The sequence below is a fragment of the Dermacentor variabilis genome, chromosome 2 (genome assembly GCF_050947875.1).
Source record: "Dermacentor variabilis isolate Ectoservices chromosome 2, ASM5094787v1, whole genome shotgun sequence".
Taxonomy (NCBI): Eukaryota; Metazoa; Arthropoda; class Arachnida; order Ixodida; family Ixodidae; genus Dermacentor; species Dermacentor variabilis.
Genome location: NC_134569.1, coordinates 110,766,141 through 110,785,608, shown reverse-complemented (window position 1 = coordinate 110,785,608; position 19,468 = coordinate 110,766,141). Strand labels below are relative to the sequence as shown.

The 19,468-nt window shown below is 47.8% G+C and overlaps 2 protein-coding genes across 2 annotated transcripts in view; one reads left to right on the top strand and one right to left on the bottom strand.

The window, feature by feature from the left end:
* Positions 1-14,426, bottom strand: part of LOC142572527 (ceramide synthase 6-like) — a 42,634-nt gene extending 28,208 nt beyond the window's left edge. Inside the window, exons 1-2 of the mRNA XM_075681695.1 lie at positions 14,213-14,426; positions 7,562-7,792 (exon numbers count right to left, since the gene is read on the bottom strand). Coding sequence (XP_075537810.1) covers positions 7,562-7,792; positions 14,213-14,397 — 416 coding nt within the window. The 5' untranslated portion in view covers positions 14,398-14,426. The remainder of the gene's footprint in view (positions 1-7,561; positions 7,793-14,212) is intronic.
* A 6-nt stretch (positions 14,427-14,432) lies between these two features.
* On the top strand, positions 14,433-19,436 carry RpL27 (ribosomal protein L27). The gene is made up of 5 exons (XM_075681697.1): positions 14,433-14,552; positions 14,906-14,989; positions 15,354-15,523; positions 19,095-19,205; positions 19,351-19,436. Exons 2-5 carry the CDS (start codon positions 14,909-14,911, stop codon positions 19,397-19,399), a joined length of 411 nt encoding a protein of 136 aa, XP_075537812.1. The 5' UTR covers positions 14,433-14,552; positions 14,906-14,908; the 3' UTR covers positions 19,400-19,436.
* The last annotated feature ends 32 nt before the right edge of the window (positions 19,437-19,468 follow it).

Here is a 19,468-nt window from a genome sequence, read left to right as displayed (position 1 = left end):
GATTGTGAATAATTTATAAGCTTTACTATCGCTTTACAGAATAAGATTTAAAGATATGAAAGCATTGTGCATATGTATTAAACTGCAACTTATATTAAATGGGCATTGTGCCTCTGTAGGGCATGCTTTCCTCCAGCACTACCACACTGCTCTGCCCAACTGACTACGAGCGCGTGGTACTTATGTGTGGAGAGTCACTTAAAGGGGTATTCCACAGTTTGTCTATCTGGATATTAAGCCTCATAACGTTTCATGAACGCACTTAACAGAGAAGACATTGCATTACTTAACCATGGCAGTATTTGACAGAAGAGAAGCATCCTGCATGTCTATGACACTTTGCTTCTATCTAGATGCCTTTTGATCAGCTGTGGCCAGAGGGAAATAGAAGTGCTGACAGACATTCTGTCCCCATCTCATAACCACCGAGTAGCCGTATGCAGGCAGCTTCGTTGAACTGCTGCTTGTGGCTGTTGCGTTTCGCCTGCGACACGTGGTTTTGCCGGCGCGACTGCGGCGGGGCGGCAGACATTTTGGCCCGATCGTCGTCGCCGCAACACTCATCGGCAGGTGTTTCCAGGCGCGACTGCGGCGATGCGACCGCAAAGGATCACCCTCTCATTCCAGTCATTGTGCCCGAAACAGGCGATGCCAAAGCAGGGATCATCCTCTCATTCCAGTCATTGTGCCCGAAACAGGCGATGCCAAAGCAGGGATCATCCTCTCATTACAGTCATTGTGCCCGACCGGCAGCGCTACAACAGGGTGCTACGAGATCGTGCTCGACATGGTGCTACGGCAGCGCTACAACAGGGTGCTACGAGATCGTGCTCGACAGGGTGCTACGAGATCGTGCTCGACATGGTGCTACGGCAGCGCTACGACAGTGTGCGTCACCATTAGCCCATTGTACATTCACGTGCTCGTCTTTTGAGGGGTTCCTTCTTGCCCTCAACTGCGAGAGTATAAAAACAGCTGCCCCCGGACGCCAAGAAAGAGGGCTCCGATTTCTTCTGTTGAGTAAAGTGCTCTCCCGTCTCTCTACTTCGGTCAACCTGACCGCCAACTCTTTGCGATGTTAAAATAAACAAGTTGTTTTGTTGTTACCAGTCGACTCATGCTTTGCCGGGACCTTCGGATGCTTCCTGTTGTACCCCAGGCCGCCAGGCCAACGCTACCCTTGGGGCTTGCGACCCAGGTACAACCACGGGCGTCAGCGCCGAGTTCCCAACAGATCGTACCAGCGGTGCGATCCCAAACATCTGGTTGGCAGCGGTGAGATCACCTCCGACTTCAAGCAACTGTCTGCCAGCGGTGAGATCGCGACAACGGAGGCCAGCAGCGAAGAGATGCAGTTGACTGTATGCTGAGCAGCTCATCGACGATCCGGGAGCAGTGCAACGAGCCCTGTGTGATGACTGGTTGCCTGCAGCGGAACGACTGCGCTGGACTCTTGGCTGCGAGGTTTGGTGAGTGCGGGACTTTCTTCTTCTGAGCTTTGCCAGGCTTGTGTTAGTGTCAGAAACAGAGCTGGTAATTGTGGTTGTCGTTGCTGCCGGGTTAGTTTGCGGCAAGACAATAGTAAGCAGTAGAGAAAGCAGCATTCAGAGCAGCCATGGATTTGAAGTCGTTGCGCAAACCGAAATTGTTGGAGCTTGCAAGAGAGTTGGGTCTGGATGTCTCAGACAAACTAAGAAAACCTGAACTGCTAAAGGCTATTCTTGAGTTAGAGGCTGAGGATGACGAGCTGTCGGAATGCCTTGAGACTATTGAGGAGAGGTCAAAAAGACAGGAGCGCGAACTTAAAGAACAGAAAGAAAAAGAAGAGCGTGAACTTAAAGAACAGAAAGAAAAAGAAGAGCGTGAACGTAAAGAACAGAAAGAGCGAGAGCAACAAGAGAAAAAAGAAGAGCGCGAACACGCTTTGGAAATGAAGCGTCTCGAGGTAGAGATGGAACGCGCTCGTAATGGAAGTCAGGCACACGGTGCAGGAGAACGAGTATTGTTCAAAATGACTGACCTGATGCGGCCGTTTAAGCTTGGAGAGGACATTGGTTTGTTCCTGGTTAACTTTGAGCGAACGTGCGAGAAGCAGGGGTTCTCTCGGGAAACGTGGCCACAGCGCTTGCTCACTTTGTTACCCGGCGAGGCGGCCGACGTAGTCGCTCGCTTGGATAGAGAGGAGGCAGAGGATTTCGACAAAGTGAAATCGAGTCTGCTAAAGAAGTACAGGCTGTCAGCAGAGGCGTTCCGTCGGAAGTTTCGGGAGAGTGAGAAAGGCAAGAGTGAGTCATATACAGAGTTTGCGTATAGGCTTATGTCAAACATGCAGGAGTGGCTCAAAGAAGAGAAAGCGTTCGGTGACCACGATAAAGTTCTGCAGTGTTTCGGGCTAGAACAGTTTTATAGTCGGTTACCGGAGAACGTGCGATACTGGGTCTTGGATAGGCCAGACGTTTGTATGGTGGCTAAAGCCGCTGAGCTAGCCGAGGAGTTTGTGACGCGTCGGGCTCGCGGAGCTAAGGACGGTCAAAAGGGTGAATTTGGCTCGAAGTTTGAGAGGCCGAAGTTCACACCCATGAGATTAAAGGGGGACACGCGTAGTGAGGATGCGAGTGAAAGCAGTCCGACCAAACGTAAAGAGACGGCGGCAGCCAAACGCAGAAAGCGGTTCGAGATGAGGCGAGCGCGCTTGTGTTATACGTGCCAGAAGCCGGGTCACTTTTCGGCGCAGTGTCCGGAAACAACACCAAAAGTTGTGTTTTTTTCAATAGGCAGCACTGACGAGAACATGAAGCTTCTCGAGCCTTACATGCGAGACCTCCTCGTGAACGGGAAAGAGTGCCGAGTGCTTCGCGATTCCGCAGCTACGATGGATGTAGTTCACCCGTCTTACGTAGAACCCCATATGTTCACGGGCGAGTGCGCATGGATCAAGCAAGCCGTGGAAGCTCATAGCGTGTGTCTGCCGGTAGCAAAAGTGCGTATTGAAGGACCTTTCGGAGCGCTTGAGACGGAGGCGGCAGTGTCATCTATGCTGCCACCCCAGTACCCGTACCTATTTTCAAACAGGTCCGATCACCTCCTGCGCGAGAAGGGGCTTTTGTTTGGTGAAGCTAGTGTTCAGGCCTTAACCAGATCGAAGGTTCGGGAGCTCGCTGCAAAGGCGGTAGTTGCGGGGCCGACGTTATCAAACAACGAAAAAGGGTCAGAGGCGCAGCAAGCTGATATTCCGAGCACGCCCGAACTGAATAAACTTGAGTCTGTAACGTTAAAGGCGCCAGATACTGGAGAGGAAACGCCCGACACGGGAAAGTTAGAAGAGCTATCTACTGATTTGCTCATCGCGCCTACGTCAGACGGACTTGATAGGTTGCTAAAAGTCAGCCGGACGGCTTTGATAGCCGAGCAAAAAAAGGATGGCAGCCTGGAAAACGTGCGCTGCAATGTCAAAGAAGGTATCGCCAGGAAAACTGCGCGTTTTGTGGAAAGGGGTGGAGTCCTGTACCGGAAGTATCTAGACCGCAGAGGAGTGGAGTTCGATCAGCTGGTCGTGCCTCAATGCTATCGTCAGGATCTGTTGCGCTTGTCACACGGGGGTTCGTGGTCCGGACACCTTGGAGTTAAGAAAACTAAGGACCGTCTCTTGCAAGAGTACTATTGGCCAGGGTGTTTTCGGGACGCAGACCATTTCGTGAGGACATGTGACACTTGTCAGCGGGTGGGCAAACCAGGGGACAAATCGAGGGCGCCGTTGAAATTGGTACCTATCATTACGGAGCCTTTTAGACGGCTCGTTATTGATACTGTGGGACCTCTGCCGGTAACAGCCACGGGGTACAGACACATTTTGACTGTGATCTGCCCAGCGACAAAGTTCCCTGAAGCAGTGCCGCTTAAAGAACTCAGCTCAGTTGAGATAGTTAATGCACTACTGTCCATATTTGCGCGAGTTGGTTTTCCTGCAGAAATTCAATCAGATCAGGGCACAGTGTTTACTAGCGCTTTGACGACAACTTTTCTCGAAAGGTGTGGGGTAAAGCTGTTACACAGCTCAGTGTACCACCCACAGTCGAATTCCGTTGAGAAGCTCCACTCCGTCATGAAGCGCGTGTTGAGAGCGTTGTGTTTTGAACATCGAACTGACTGGGAGCTGTGTCTGCCTGGGGTGATGTTTGCTTTAAGGACCGCGCCGCATGCAGCTACGGGGTTTTCGCCAGCTGAACTGGTGTACGGTCGCTCGCTTCGGTCTCCGCTTCGCATGCTTCGAGAATCATGGGAAGGTAGGGGCGACGACCCAGTCGTGGTGGAGTACGTGCTTAAGCTCCTCGAACGCTTAAGAAGGGCACAGGAGTTGTCAGGTGAAGCAATGACAAAGGCCCAGCAGAGGGCCAAGGTTTATTATGATCGGACAGCCAGGGCCCGTCGTTTTGAGGTTGGCGATGAGGTCATGATATTGCGCACATCGCTAAACAACAAACTAGACGTGCAGTGGGAGGGCCCAGCACGAATTGTTCAGAAACTGTCGGACGTTAACTACGTGGTAAGTCTGCCAGGAAAGCGGAAAGCACAGCAAGTTTACCACTGTAATCTGCTCAAACCTTATAGACAAAGGGAAGCAGTGGTGTGCATGATGGTAAACGTTCCTGAAGAGCTTCCGGTCGAGCTTCCGGGACTAGGCTCAGTGACGAACAGGGAAGACACCGGTCAAGTCATTAGTGACCTTATCAGTAAAGCGCCGCTGTCTACTGAGCAGAAAACCGAACTACACCAGCTATTACAAGAGTTTCAAGGTCTGTTCTCTGAGAGGCCTGGTAGGACTTCTGTACTTACTCATGATATAGAACTTACCTCCACAGAGCCAGTACGATCCAAGGCGTATCGGGTGTCACCCCGCCAGAGCGATATTATGGAGGCTGAGGTAAAGAAAATGCTACAGCTCGGTGTTATTGAGGCAGGTGAGAGTGATTATACCTCCCCTTTGATTTTAGTTGAGGTACCGGGCAAGGAACCTCGTCCTTGCGTCGACTACCGCAGGCTTAATTCCATCACTAAGGATCAAATTTATCCGATCCCTAACATCGAGGAGCGCCTTGAGAAAGTTAGTAGCGCTCAGTTTATTTCCACCCTAGATCTTGTCAGGGGTTATTGGCAGGTTCCACTTACAGAAGAGGCTAGTAGGTATGCGGCGTTCATTTCACCAATGGGAACATTCCGTCCTAAAGTGTTGAGTTTTGGTTTGAAGAACGCGCCATACTGTTTTTCAAGCCTCATGGATAAAGTGTTGCGGGGACAGCAAGAATTCGCTTTACCGTATCTAGACGACGTAGCGATATTCTCCGCATCCTGGTCTGAGCATATGACACACTTGCGGGCAGTGCTAACCCGCCTGCGCGAAGCGGGCTTGACAGTCAAGGCTCCTAAGTGCCAGTTAGCACAGGCCGAGGTTGTCTACCTCGGCCACGTGATTGGTCAGGGTCGTCGCCGCCCCTCTGAAATAAAAGTGGCCGCTGTGCGAGACTTTCCGCAACCGCGCACCAAGACCGATATTCGGTCGTTCTTGGGTGTCGCCGGCTACTATCAGAGGTACATCCCTAGGTACTCTGATATCGCGGCTCCCCTGACGGATGCTCTAAGAAAAACAGAGCCTCAAACAGTCGTCTGGGACGAGACAAAGGAAAGAGCTTTTAGCGCCCTAAAGAGTGCCCTAACAAGCCAGCCTGTGCTACGATCGCCAGACTATACAAAAGGGTTCATTGTTCAGTGCGATGCTAGTGAGCGAGGCATGGGCGTTGTACTGTGCCAACGGGAAAATGGAGAAGTAGAACACCCCGTCCTGTATGCTAGTCGTAAGCTGTCCAGTCGTGAGCAGGCGTATAGCGCCACCGAGAAAGAGTGTGCGTGTCTCGTGTGGGCCGTTCAGAAATTGTCATGCTATCTAGCCGGCTCGAGGTTTATCATTGAGACGGATCACTGCCCTCTCCAATGGCTGCAGACCATCTCTCCCAAAAATGGCCGCCTCCTGCGCTGGAGCCTCGCTTTACAACAATATTCCTTTGAGGTGCGTTACAAAAAGGGGAGTCTCAACGGTAACGCCGATGGCTTAAGTCGAAGCCCCTAACGTAGGAATCAGCCTCAAAATTGTTTGTTACTGATGTTTTTCTTCCTGAGGCAGGATTTTTTTTAACATATTGCTTTTGTTTAGTGTTTCAAAGTGATGATATGCTTTCTAGTGCAATTTTTCAATTTGTGGACGCGTTCTGAGTGATGCTAGACTACTGTAAGGAACTAGGCAGTGGTATAAAAAGGGGAAAGAGCCTGGCAGGGCTTAGTGAGGGTTGTGCCGTGCTTGCTGACTGAGCGGTTGAGTTTCAGCGTAGTTCTAACGCTTGCCGGGAACGAGAACAAAAATGTGAACTCTCCCGAAGTCACTTTGCAGTGTCCCGTGCGAACCTGAACGAGAGAACGAGGCCTTCTCTGTGCGCTGCGCTCAAGAAACGTCGAGGGACGCCCGACTTCGGTTATGAGCATCATCGAGCGACATCCCTCCAGACAGCGGATGCAGTCCCCTGTCCATCGGGATCTCCTTCCCCCGGCGGGGCGGTCTGTTGCGTTTCGCCTGCGACACGTGGTTTTGCCGGCGCGACTGCGGCGGGGCGGCAGACATTTTGGCCCGATCGTCGTCGCCGCAACACTCATCGGCAGGTGTTTCCAGGCGCGACTGCGGCGATGCGACCGCAAAGGATCGCCCTCTCATTCCAGTCATTGTGCCCGAAACAGGCGATGCCAAAGCAGGGATCATCCTCTCATTCCAGTCATTGTGCCCGAAACAGGCGATGCCAAAGCAGGGATCATCCTCTCATTCCAGTCATTGTGCCCGAAACAGGCGATGCCAAAGCAGGGATCATCCTCTCATTACAGTCATTGTGCCCGACCGGCAGCGCTACAACAGGGTGCTACGAGATCGTGCTCGACATGGTGCTACGGCAGCGCTACAACAGGGTGCTACGAGATCGTGCTCGACAGGGTGCTACGAGATCGTGCTCGACATGGTGCTACGGCAGCGCTACGACAGTGTGCGTCACCATTAGCCCATTGTACATTCACGTGCTCGTCTTTTGAGGGGTTCCTTCTTGCCCTCAACTGCGAGAGTATAAAAACAGCTGCCCCCGGACGCCAAGAAAGAGGGCTCCGATTTCTTCTGTTGAGTAAAGTGCTCTCCCGTCTCTCTACTTCGGTCAACCTGACCGCCAACTCTTTGCGATGTTAAAATAAACAAGTTGTTTTGTTGTTACCAGTCGACTCATGCTTTGCCGGGACCTTCGGATGCTTCCTGTTGTACCCCAGGCCGCCAGGCCAACGCTACCCTTGGGGCTTGCGACCCAGGTACAACCACGGGCGTCAGCGCCGAGTTCCCAACAGATCGTACCAGCGGTGCGATCCAAACATGGCTAATACTGACCCCTACAAGTTCCAAATTTGCTGTAACTTCTCCGGTGCTAGCCACCAGAAGCTATCCTGTCCAGATAGGCAATAAGAAAGCAGCCAGCAGTCGACATACGTGCTCTCGGTGAACTTGTCCAAGGTGCAGGGCTTCTCCTGAAGAACGCGCTGCCGAATCCAGCGCTGGACACGGCGCTCGGTCCACTCAAGCTGGCGAGCCAGCCCTTGCACCTGCTTGGTACCCATCTTGCCATTAGTGAGGTATGCCTTCTCCAGCACATGGTTGTCAGGGGCCTTGCGCACTCGCTGCCGCAGGCCCAATCGCACACCCAACGGGCAGAATACCAGCCTGCAAGAATAAAGGGAAACATTACTACAACAGGTAACAAATGAAATCAACGCACACAAACAGAAAATGTGCTCATATCAGCCAAACATCGCCTGTGTCGATGCAGGTTCCACAAGTATCTGATCTCCATGACCTCTCGTCCTAAAGGACACATCTTGCTGTACTAAAGGTGTTCTAACGATGCTAAAGGAAACTGTCTAGATAACATGGAAGCGCCCATTCACGCATTGCAATGACAGTCAGGGATTCTCCAGGTGGTCATTGTCAAATAAAGAACCTGTGAGTTCATAACACCACTTGGCCGGTATTTACTACATTTTGTCTACCTCAGACTGTTCTTGCATAGAGCTCATTGTACATGCCTTTCATAGCCTGCAATCAAATGAGTTGCTTGTGCATTCTTACAAGCCATTATGTGTACACACAGTATGATTGTACACTGTGTCCAAGTAGTTCACATGTACTGTAATGTGTGTAAATCTTTTATTTTTACATTCTTGCCAAATATGAAATGTGTTGTTCATGCCTGGTATAACCATAGAAGCCCATATCAGTTATATGAATCAGATTCACACAAATTGAGATCCCAATTTGCAGGGTGAACAATAGAACAACTGCTGTGACAAATGCACTAGCAAGAGAAACCAAGAATGAGGAGCTTTAGACAACTAATGCTATTAAATCACTTCAGTAGATGGTCAAGGTTTGCGTCGCTCAAAGTTGTTGTTGCTAGAGGAAAAGACAAGCACAGGGAGAACAGCACTCATGCTGAAATTTATTCGCAGCAAGACAGGAGGATAAGGAAAATAACTTTTCAATGATGCAATGAAAACTGCTGCTAGCCAAGAAATAAATGATATAAAAGAAATAAACTACATAGGTGCAACAGAATTGTGTGAACCAGTGCCACAACAATTGCTACTACATACTTTCTTTTACAATATCCGATAATGTACTGCTTTCACTGCTACATGTTGTTCGTTACATGTGGTATCAATATACGACAACCATGCTACTACAAGATCAGTTAGCAGGAGTTCGATTGAGGAGGTCATTTACCACACGAGCCAAGATGACACAGACAAATAAAGTTCACACGAACCATCCAACACAAAATTCAAGGACAATTGAAGGATTTCCAGGTTGCTGAAGAACATTCAGTGAGGTTGAAAGAAACTTCAGTCATACATAAACTAAAAAAATAACAAAATCTTCTGAGCAGCAATTCCTTAGAGCTAAGTAGCTATTGAATTGCAAGTGCGCTTCAGGGTCTTCAGGTGGATTCTTAATGTTGACTTTTCTATTGCATCAATGTCAGCCACCTCATGGAACATCACAAACTTTGCGTGATGAGGGTTACAAGTGTCGGGCTTCACCCAAAGTTACTTGTCACGTTAAAGTCAAATGGCTGAAACTTACTTTCCTCCAGGCACTTATGGAGCCCAGGCATCGAAAACAGAGACATGATGGTTGAAATGTACACCAACTAGCAAAACAAATATAGTTAAACTGTCATCAGTGGCTGTGGAAGTGCGAGACTATAGGACAGTTTCCCGATGAATGTAGTCACCTGCATAGTGCCAATGCGGAGTTTGTCACTTTAGGAAGTAAGCGCTAACCCCATCTTTCAAGGAACACATTTATTTTCAAAGAATTTCAAGGGCCCTTGAATGTCTTTTTCCAAATTTAAGGGTTTTCAAGGATTTCAAGGAGGTGCATGAACCCTGCAGAACTTACCGAGCTTTACCGAGAACCACAAATGAGGACATCACTTTGTTACAGTGTTTCCGACTACTATACACAGTGCAATGCATGCCCAAGACGGCACTTGGTAAGAACCTCTGTTTGTAACATACTTTTAGCTCCTTCCAATAGATCTCATGCTATTATGCTGAATTTTGACCAAAAATGGCCAAATTATTCTTAAATGCCTCATTCTTAACTGCCAATATGTTTTACCTCCTCAGAAATAATGTACTGGCTTCTGCTTGTGCTGTTCCATGGATTAGGTGCTGCCATCACTAAAAAGTCTGCTGATCAATAAGAGAAAGCTAGGCTCATCCATGTCACTGCCAGAAAATGCAAAATACCACTGAGAGCTGAGGTCGTCTTTGGCTGTTTTTACGAGAAACCCATGGATGAACCCAGCTCATCCAAGGCACAGAAGGCGTTAACAAGTTTACTCCCTTGCAAATGTCCAGCAGCAAGTTGCCTTCATGCAAAGCTTCAGAAATCACTGCAAACAGTTACTACTGAAGTGCCAATGAAGGAGAACACATTGCCTACCCCACCATATACTTTAAAGCACTACAGTGTGTGGACAAATGTCAGCACTGAGGCTGCTGAAATGGCTGGGCTGCAGGCTTTGAATTGCTGACTGCAAATATGGGCACAGTTCATAAATTTCCTATGGACACCTTGTAGGCACTGTCGGTGATCAGTACTCAAAAACAACATGACAGCACAATTATGTTGTTCCTTTTCAGAGAGGAAAGAGCACCTTATCTCTAGAATGTTGCATGCAAGAGCAAAGAAAATGTGGTGTTACTCCGGAGCAGGGCTCATGCATGTTCCAAACAGTCCAGATGGCATTATGGGAACACTCAGAGACCTCTCCTTGAGAACTTCCGTACTGCACAACTAGGTCACAGTCAACCTCCTTCACAGTCCAGACAGCTCATCATGATATCCAAACAAACAAAGCTTGGGCCAAACACATGTCACAACAGACTAAAGTACAGGTAGCGAGTGGGATATTTTGTTAGCAACGACAAAATGCTGTACAAGGAAAAGCCGTGGCCTAATCCTTAGGGACAAAGACAACAAAATGTGAGTAACTTGCGATGCCCACACAGTAGACAGCTGAAACAAAGTATCACATCAATCGCTGCTGTGTCACATGCCCAAACCATGACAGCATGTCCTATTCAGTACAGTTGCAACTATACAAGCTTACTACCTCCAGAGCTATAAAGAAGCAAACGCACCAGACTTGCATTCTTATGCTACCTGGCTGGTTTTCGACAGTTTACGCAAAAGTTGAGCACCAATCAAATGAAAACTAGGTCAACCAAACACGTGTAAGTGCTTTCAAACAATCATTTCAAAAAGGGGTCTCAGGGGCACCACACAGCTGAATTGTCACTCATGTGTTTACGGCAGACACGAGAGCAGTAAAAACACTAGATACTTGTCAGGACATGGCAGACGTGACATGCTGCTACACACCGGCAAGTTCCTTGGAAATGGAACTTTACCAAACCCCAGCTCCTGGCTTTCTTTTTGGTTAAGAACATTTCAAATTAAAGCTAAAAATAAAAATGGCGAAAGTCACATCTGCTAGTATGTATGCTAGTCTAAACCAATGTCACTTCTCCTTAACGACAGCTAATGCAAAACTTTTGACCAATAGTGTTCAATAGTACAACATTTAGTACACAAATCTCAGACCAGTTTTAGTTTAACTTTATATATTATGTAACCCACTCCCCTCTAGAATGGGTCGGTGCTTGAGGGCATGTGAAATAAATAAACTACCACAAGGGCAGATCTAGGGCACTATGACATTTCGGCACTCCATCGTTTGTGCACCTGCAGAATGGTCATGCCCGTTCAGCCCACTTTTTTCCCCTCTTCCCACCAAAGTATGAACTTGCAGGTAAGCGAATGGACTGCACATAACACCCATTTTCAACAGACTCAAGGAAATGAAATCAAGAGTTCGACGAAAACTCGTATGGTCGGGATTGCTCACAGTCAAGGGTAAAACGGATGCACACATGAAAAGAAAGACATTTCAGCTCCCATACAGGGAACAATCTAGAAGGCCCCCATATGGCAGCTGAACCTCTGGTTTTCCTTTTAACGTTTTTGGCCGGCAACCATTTTACCCTTGACTATAGACTCAAGGAAAGCTCGATATCACCATAAATGGCTTAGTTAGAAGCAATCAATGCAAGCCTGGTGATCTTGGTTTCCATGTAGTGTGTGGCTGATCAAATACACTTTCAATAACCTATCACATGTCCAGCTGTCAAGACTAGTGGAGATGCATTTAGTGGAGAGCACTAAATGCATTAGTCAGGGATCGGGATCAGTGCACATTTTGAGACTGCACATATCTACGGAAACAGCCTACCCTGCCTTTGGGATTGGCTTTCATTTTTGGACTCCACCATCTGCGGGACTTCCCAACTATATAGGGCTAGAAACAGACATACCCAACACAGATAGTGGAGTTCTGGCCAAGGAAGCCACTGTCTTCAAACCATGTTTTAGCAATTTACAGCTGTGAGTCGGCCCTTTTTCATTCACTTGCTGTGTCCAATCATGTCCACCATGTCCTTGAGAAATTAACACCTAACAATACAGCTTATCACACACAACATAATCCAAAGTGCAGTTTCTTAGAAACTGAAATATGTACTTTTTTTTCTTGGGTCTTGGTCTTGTATGCGGTACAGAGGGGGGAATATAAGGGGGAGGAAGTGAGGGGTTCGATTACACAGTAAGCTTTGCTGATCTTTATGACAAGTTGCGATAATTGGCAAAAAGTCCACACTTGCTTCCCCGCACGTCCGCAAAATCCCAACGGGGCTTAACCACTCCACAGACGCCCCACACGACCTACAACCCTCACAGGGGTCGTTAACGGTTGTTCTGACACTTTATCACTCCCGCTTTCGGCAGATCACATCGCGCACCGCGTGCGTTGGGCGCTGGACCGATCTGATTACGGCGCGATAAGCGGCGTCAGGGAAGAAGCTAACCGGTTGAAGCCGTCCACGTGCGGTCTCTTCGCTTGCCGCCGCCCATGAAGAACCCGATTTCCGCAAACAGCCCGCACAGGTCGTCAATTGCACGGGCTTAGCGGAAGACTGGTGCCAGTGCGGAGACGCCAAGGACAGACGTCGCCTTACACGAGGCACCGTAATTCCTTGAGCAGCGCCAAGACGTCGCCCCGCCGCCAACAAAATGCAGTGGGCCGCCTAATGTGCCAGCAACCGTCGTGATGCGCATTTGAAGCGCTGCTCAAAACGAATCGTGATGAGTACCGATGTCGGCTTCAGGCGGAAGCCGGAGCAACCACAAGGTTGTAATGCGGCGTGACATACTGACCCCCTCCCCTCTTTTTTTTCTTCCTTTGTTGGTGTGTCTTTCGACTAGGAACTTCACGACAATTTGTCTCTGCGGGGATGCCGCTTGCTGCCGCGCGCACCGATCTTTTTTTTTTTATTTATCTTTAAACGAGTGTACCTTATAGACCAAGCGCGGGACACCGCCGTGATGCGCTTCGCAGCACCATTTCTCCCGGAGGGCGCTCTCAAAATGTCAAAATGTCCTCGTCCCCAAATGGAAATATTGAGTTTATGCACACCGTTGGAGGCCACGCACGTACTTACTTACACACCTTTCGATATGAGGTTCATTTATTCCATACCAAACGCGACCATCTCATAACGGACCTTGTCGTTTATAGCTCCTTGGCTGCTCAATACAGAAATTGGTCTCAGGATTTCACTCAGAGGCGATATGTGTGCGCCAGAATCAGAGCATGTTCGCATTGATTTCCAGGGCAACAGCGAAAAAAGTAATCTCGGATCGCGAGTAATGCGATACCGCGTCCTTCAGTTGGTGCGGATCAACTTTATACGAGCGAAGGTCTCTGGAAATTGAAACTAATCTGTACAGCGAACGCGCACAGCGGCTTTGCGTTTGAATGAACATCGGCAGCGGTGCGCTAAATCCGCAGTGTAACGGTGCTGATGAACCCTTTCTCGGCCACTCTGGCTATGTCCCAATGCCGTAACACAGACGCTTCCGGACACTACTTGTTGAGGACCGGTACGAAACGCTAAAATCTTCCCGGAAGACTGCGGGAGACGCGCGAGCGATCGTACGAGTATGGGCGGTAGCCACCAAAGTCACGCCGACACGCCCAAGCGACGGCTGCGAGTACGGTCCGCAAACACGAGCCAGCCGTTCTTCGGCTGCGCTTATCGGCACAAGCCGTTCTTGCTCATCGATATCGCGGAATGAATGAGTCAGGCACCGCCTTCCAACCGACGCGGCAGGCTGCAACAAGCACTAATGCGCGCAAACAACTTCCGTAACCAGAGTCAAACGGATGCAACCCGTTACAATAGTACAAGGTGGAATGAGCCACCCGTGTAGAGAACATTGCCCCACGCAACCGGCAAAACGTGGGTTCGCACCTACGAAAAGAACGACTCGATTATTCGACTGCTGTTCGCCCGCGCTGGGCTCAGCACGCTTTTTCGGACAATCAAGCGATGCCCCGATCACAGCTGTTCGCGCACAACGTCGGGCAAAAACGAAACAAGCACAATACATCGCGAAACAGATCTCGATGATACCGAACAAATCCGCCGATTAAGAGAAGTTGAGCTTAGGCCTTACCTTTCAAGCGTATAGCGTATAACAAGAAGTACTAGAGCCACCAGGAATCCGTAGTACAGGTCGTCAAACTGGGCGTATTTTACTTTATCCGTCTTCTTAATGTCCGCCCATGTGAAGTTCGGCGGCAACCAAACATCTTCATTCCAAAACCACTTCCCAAACCGCTGCACAACACCCCCCGCCATTTCCAACTCTGAAGTGAACGGCTGCGCTTACTCTCGAATCGCTCGAGACGGCACGGGATGGTGAGCGAGGCGAACGTGACTCCGCGAGATTTTCACGAGGTGTCGCCACTTTCTTTTCGTCCGCCGATCTCCGTGAGGAGGCCTGCGTATAATCCGTAGGTGAATTTTCAATCTTCATTAATCGAAAATTTAGCTCTATATTTTGTTACTAAACCACTAAAATAGCGGATACCATTCATTTAAGGGATATATTGTGCACAAATGCTTTACATTGGGCTGTTGGAATGGAGCAGGACGAGTTTTTATGCCGGAGCGTCCATCGCATGCATGAGAATGCATCCGCAGATATCTATGAAATGCATTGTTTTCGTGCTTGTTTGGCAATTACTGCCGCGTTTCGTGTTTGACGTAGTTTAGGTGCACTTGTCTGCGTTGTCGAAATGGACAAGATGCTTGAATTTACCTCGTGGATTTGCCATTGACTCTACCCATTTGCGTTTGGATACAGAAAATGGGGAAGATTATGCGACCAAACAAGGTGGTGCTGATCCTCAGCGGCAAGTACGCCGGCAGGAAAGCTGTCATCGTCAAGGTAAGCTTGTGAATGTGTATTCTGAAGTTATTGGAAGCACACGAAACAGTGGGTGACGCGTGACAGTGCGATGACACTTTGTAGCCTACTGGCTGTGGAGAGATATGATGCATGCTCGTGAAACTGAACTGTTCGATCAAGGAGGCTTACGTGTCACGTATTTTGTGGCGCATTTGAACAGTAACCCAAGAATTCCACCTATGTTGCCCGTGTTACGTCTTTTGAATCAAGCTTAACAGCATGTTGCGGCATTGACCTGTACATTACCTGTTTGAGCCGGTGACTCTATAGGATCACTACGGCAGTTTTGCTGGCAAGCCGCACGTAGTGTGAAACCCTTAACTGTACGACGCCCTACTTGCAGAACAACGATGACGGCACGCCAGACAAGCAGTACGGGCATGCCCTGGTGGCAGGCATCGACCGCTATCCACGAAAGGTGACGCGGCGGATGGGCAAGAAGAAGCTGACCAAGTACAGCAAGATCAAGCCCTTCCTTAAGGTGTACAACTACAACCACCTGATGCCCACCCGGTGAGTAAAGAGAAAGCTTGCTGTTACTTCATTGGCTAGTGTGCACTAGCATGTAAATGAGTTTGGATATGTCAAGTTCTCACTTGTAAGGCTTGATTCAAGTTTCAAAGGTTCTTCAAGGGGGTAACCACACTGCATACTACATGCATACTTGCACAAGTATATGCAGCTCATAGTGGAGAAACACCAATGTTGGTGAACAGGTGCTTTTGTGTGCACCATTAACAGAGCCGGTAAGCTGCACTCGGTGCTTGTGACCCATTTTTAGCTGGCACAAAATATGCTATGCATGCTCAGAGTGACTGCAAAACAGCTGTGAAACCCTTAGTAGTGCAGTGGCCATGGAGTTCCGCTTCTGGGCCCAAAGTCATAAGATTGTTCCTTGGCCACAGCAGCAGCATTTTGATGGAGGCAAAATGCAAAGATGCTCATGTACTTGGATTTATGTGTGTATTAAAGAACTGCAGTTGAAAATTAATCGAGAGCCTTTCACAACAGCGTTTCTCATAGCCTCGGTGTTGGCCGCCTGCATAGGCTATCACTGTGTGTTATTCGTTTGCCTCTTGTGCGCGTTTTCTTTTTTTTTTTTTTTTAGTGTACATTAAAGTGGCTCGATGTAAAAATTTTTTGTAGTGACTAAATGTGTGCAGTCATGCTTTTTGCTGCTTAGGACCAACAGTTGAGAAGAGGTAACTGATGGGCTGTCGTATAGTCAGGTTTTCACTGTATAGCGGCTGCTTAACTTGACCAAGGGCATATATGTGTCATATTGAGTAATGTAGCACAGTGGCTTGCTGCTGTATCAGGCGTTTGTTTCTCATCACACGTCCTGTCAGCATAACCCTCCGCAAGCATCTAGCAATATGAAAACGAGTACATATCTCTTGTAAGTTCTTTAAACATGTACAGTTGTGTTAAAGGACCACTCACCAGGCACCATAGCAAATGTTGGTTATACACTGGAAGTTGTTATGTGTCCTCTAGGGAGTGTTCTGCCGCAAAAAATTTTTCAAATCTGCTCATTAATAGCAGAGACATAAATACGTCAGCACCGCGAACCGATGATTTCAGAGGCGAGCTCCACTGCCAAGCAAGATGCTCTCTCGACTCGCCCCGTCTAGCCTCTGCAAGCGAAATTCCTTCCCTGCGTTATGGGCCCCGCCTTCAGTTTTTTCTCTTTGCCCCCACCAACCCCGGTGCTGCGCGCTTCCGCTGACAGCGTCTCGCATGAGCTATCATGATTGTCCGGTTTTGCGCAGCATGACTTTGCACGCTGTGCACCTGAACACATAACTAACTATATATTTCAGTGCTACACGAATACTTAGGCAGAAGATGCAGATCGCAGAGCATGATCACATGCTAGAACACGGTAGACAATGGCATAGTTTCGGTACCTGCACATGTGACTGTACGACCGTGAGAACAAGCAGACAAAGCGGAAGTGCATCTCTCTTGTTTCGGTGCGAAGAAAAACAAAAAAGACATGCAGACATTCCATTTGTGTGTTATATTATTTCTCTAAACTTCAAGTCAATTCAAGCAACAGATCACACAAAATGACATGTTGCCTTGAATAATTCTCAAAGTCACCACGAGTGACATCACACTGCAGACACTAGTACGTCACCTTCTGGCTTAGAGCACGGTTGCCACCAGAGAAAAGCAAAGAGGCGTTCGGATTGAAATTTCACACCTTTCTGCAGCAAGTAGTGATGTAATTCTTTGCTAACACAATCGTTGGTGCGCATTGTATGCTCTGCGTTTGTTAGCCCAAAATGGCCAGACCTGGTGAAGGGCACTTTAAAGTAGTTGCACTAGAATCATCTCTGGTTAGCATGTTATGCGAACTCTGAGGAACCTGTTCACTAATGCCAAAGTACCATGCCAGATCTAGAGTGGTCTGCAACCTCTGCCAACTAAGCACCGTCTTTTCACCATTACCTCCTGTATTTTTAGTGTTTGCCCAGACATTTTAACCCTCTTGTTGTTAGTGCCTGGACGATTTTCCCTGTGCACTGCTGCTTTTGCATTACATGCAGTGAAAAAAAAGTTGGTGTGACCTAAACTTGTTTTACAATGTGTGACTTACTGCTGGAAAATTGACTTCCAATATTGGAGTCACTGGGTAGGCATCGAAAAATGCAGGAGGCTATACTTCTGTGTAAGAGTACTCACTTCAGTATCAGAGTAATCTGCTTCATAATTCATCTTAAGACAGTTGCAGTACAGTGCTTGTGTTGGCTTATTCTGTTTCATCCTTGTTTCGAAGTGCACCAAAATTTAGGTTGACCTGCTCCAAAACACAATTTTAGTTGCTCCAAGAATTGCTCCAAAATCACTTTGGGCAGTCCCAATGCTGTAGTAAAGCAGAACTATCTCACAAGTACAAGATGACAAATTACAATTGAAAGTGACCGTTATCCATTTGTGGCACACTGCTGTTTACATGGAGCCCTTAAAAAAGGCCCTGATAATTGTGTATTAGTCTCCCAAGGCATATTCATTATGAAATTTAGAAACACTCCGTGCCTTTGTATACCTTTCACTTTAGCCAAAAACTAACTTGAGAAATGAGACTATAGGAACACAGCACATGCATGCTGCTTCATGTCACTGTCTGATGTCTTCTCACACCACGAGGAAGTAAGTGATGACTTCTCTCCCATTGCAGAGACTGCAACACAAGGAAAAGAAAGCTAGAAAAGAGTCAGTTAACTTGAGCCTAATTTCTTGCACAACTTTTTATATTACGAAAGTGTCACATCCTTGTGTGTTACTTGTCGTGTATTATAGACTATAATTTTCATTGTTTCTTGGAAGATGAGAAAAGTAAATTATTTGACAGCAATATATGACAAAATGTGAAGTTTTGTTGGTAGAACAGTACATAATCACTCAGTGAAAGACAGACAGCACATTTGCCAATTTTGTTTGCTGGACTTGGGTGCTTTTTCTTTAAACAATTGCAAGTTATTGCTCATGAGGCATAAAATTTGTCTAGGCCCCTAATTTGCTGTTTTAATGTTAGAATGTGCTCATCGCACAGCTTGCGGCTGTTATGCATTGGAATACACTTAGCATTTAGATGTTCCCTCTCGTTTCCTGCTTGCACATGATGATCTGTTCTCAATAGACAGATTTAGAAGTGAGGGAACAGCTGCTAGTTATGGCAGCTGGTGGATGTGTATTGCTTCATGTAGTGTGCTATTGAATGTGTGCACCTGTTTTTATCTACAGGTAGGAACCAAAGACTTATTTTGTGGCTCTTCGATTGTTCCCCTGAACTCGCTAGGGAGCATTGAGAATGTGGTGGCCATTTTTTGGCTGTGTGCAGTAGTTGCCCTGCTTGACGTTTGCTTGGAGTGAATGTGTTGGGTTCTGTGATAAGCAAATGCAGCAACATGCACATATTCCGGAATGCTCAGGGGTAGCTTTTGCAGAAACTGATCAAGCCCGTCTTGGCTGCTTTGTATAGGCAACACCCATTGTAAGCACATATTTTTGTTATTTACAATGAGTTAGCTTTGCTGTCCATTGAACCAAGCTGGTGGTTCTTGCGTGTGTGCAGGTACACCGTGGAAATTCCATTTGACAAGTCTGTCGTCAACAAGGAGACCTGGAAGGACCCTGCCAAGAGGCGCAAGTCTCGACGTGAGGTGAAGGCCAAGTTTGAGGAGAGGTGAGGATTAGGATCAGTGTACATTCCGACCATAATGTGCGGCAGCCATGTCAATGGAATTCAGGCTTTTGCCATATAATGTTAAAAATGAACCTTTCTTTTTTTAATTTTCAACTGCTCATTTTTTCACAATCTGCCTTTGCAGGTACAAGTCAAAGAAGAACCCGTGGTTTTTCCAGAAGCTGCGCTTCTAAAATGTTTGCTATATTAAAGCTGTACATTTCTCCCCAACTTGTTCCTTGGTGTATGTTTTCTCATATGGA

Bases quoted from the DNA above. Each gene is read 5' to 3' on its own strand.
- RpL27 (XM_075681697.1), top strand. From the start codon at position 14,909: ATGGGGAAGATTATGCGACCAAACAAGGTGGTGCTGATCCTCAGCGGC. The intron at 14,990-15,353 runs GTAAGCTTGTGA...CCCTACTTGCAG, and splicing joins GGAAAGCTGTCATCGTCAAG to AACAACGATGACGGCACGCC. The intron at 15,524-19,094 runs GTGAGTAAAGAG...GCGTGTGTGCAG, and splicing joins AACCACCTGATGCCCACCCG to GTACACCGTGGAAATTCCAT.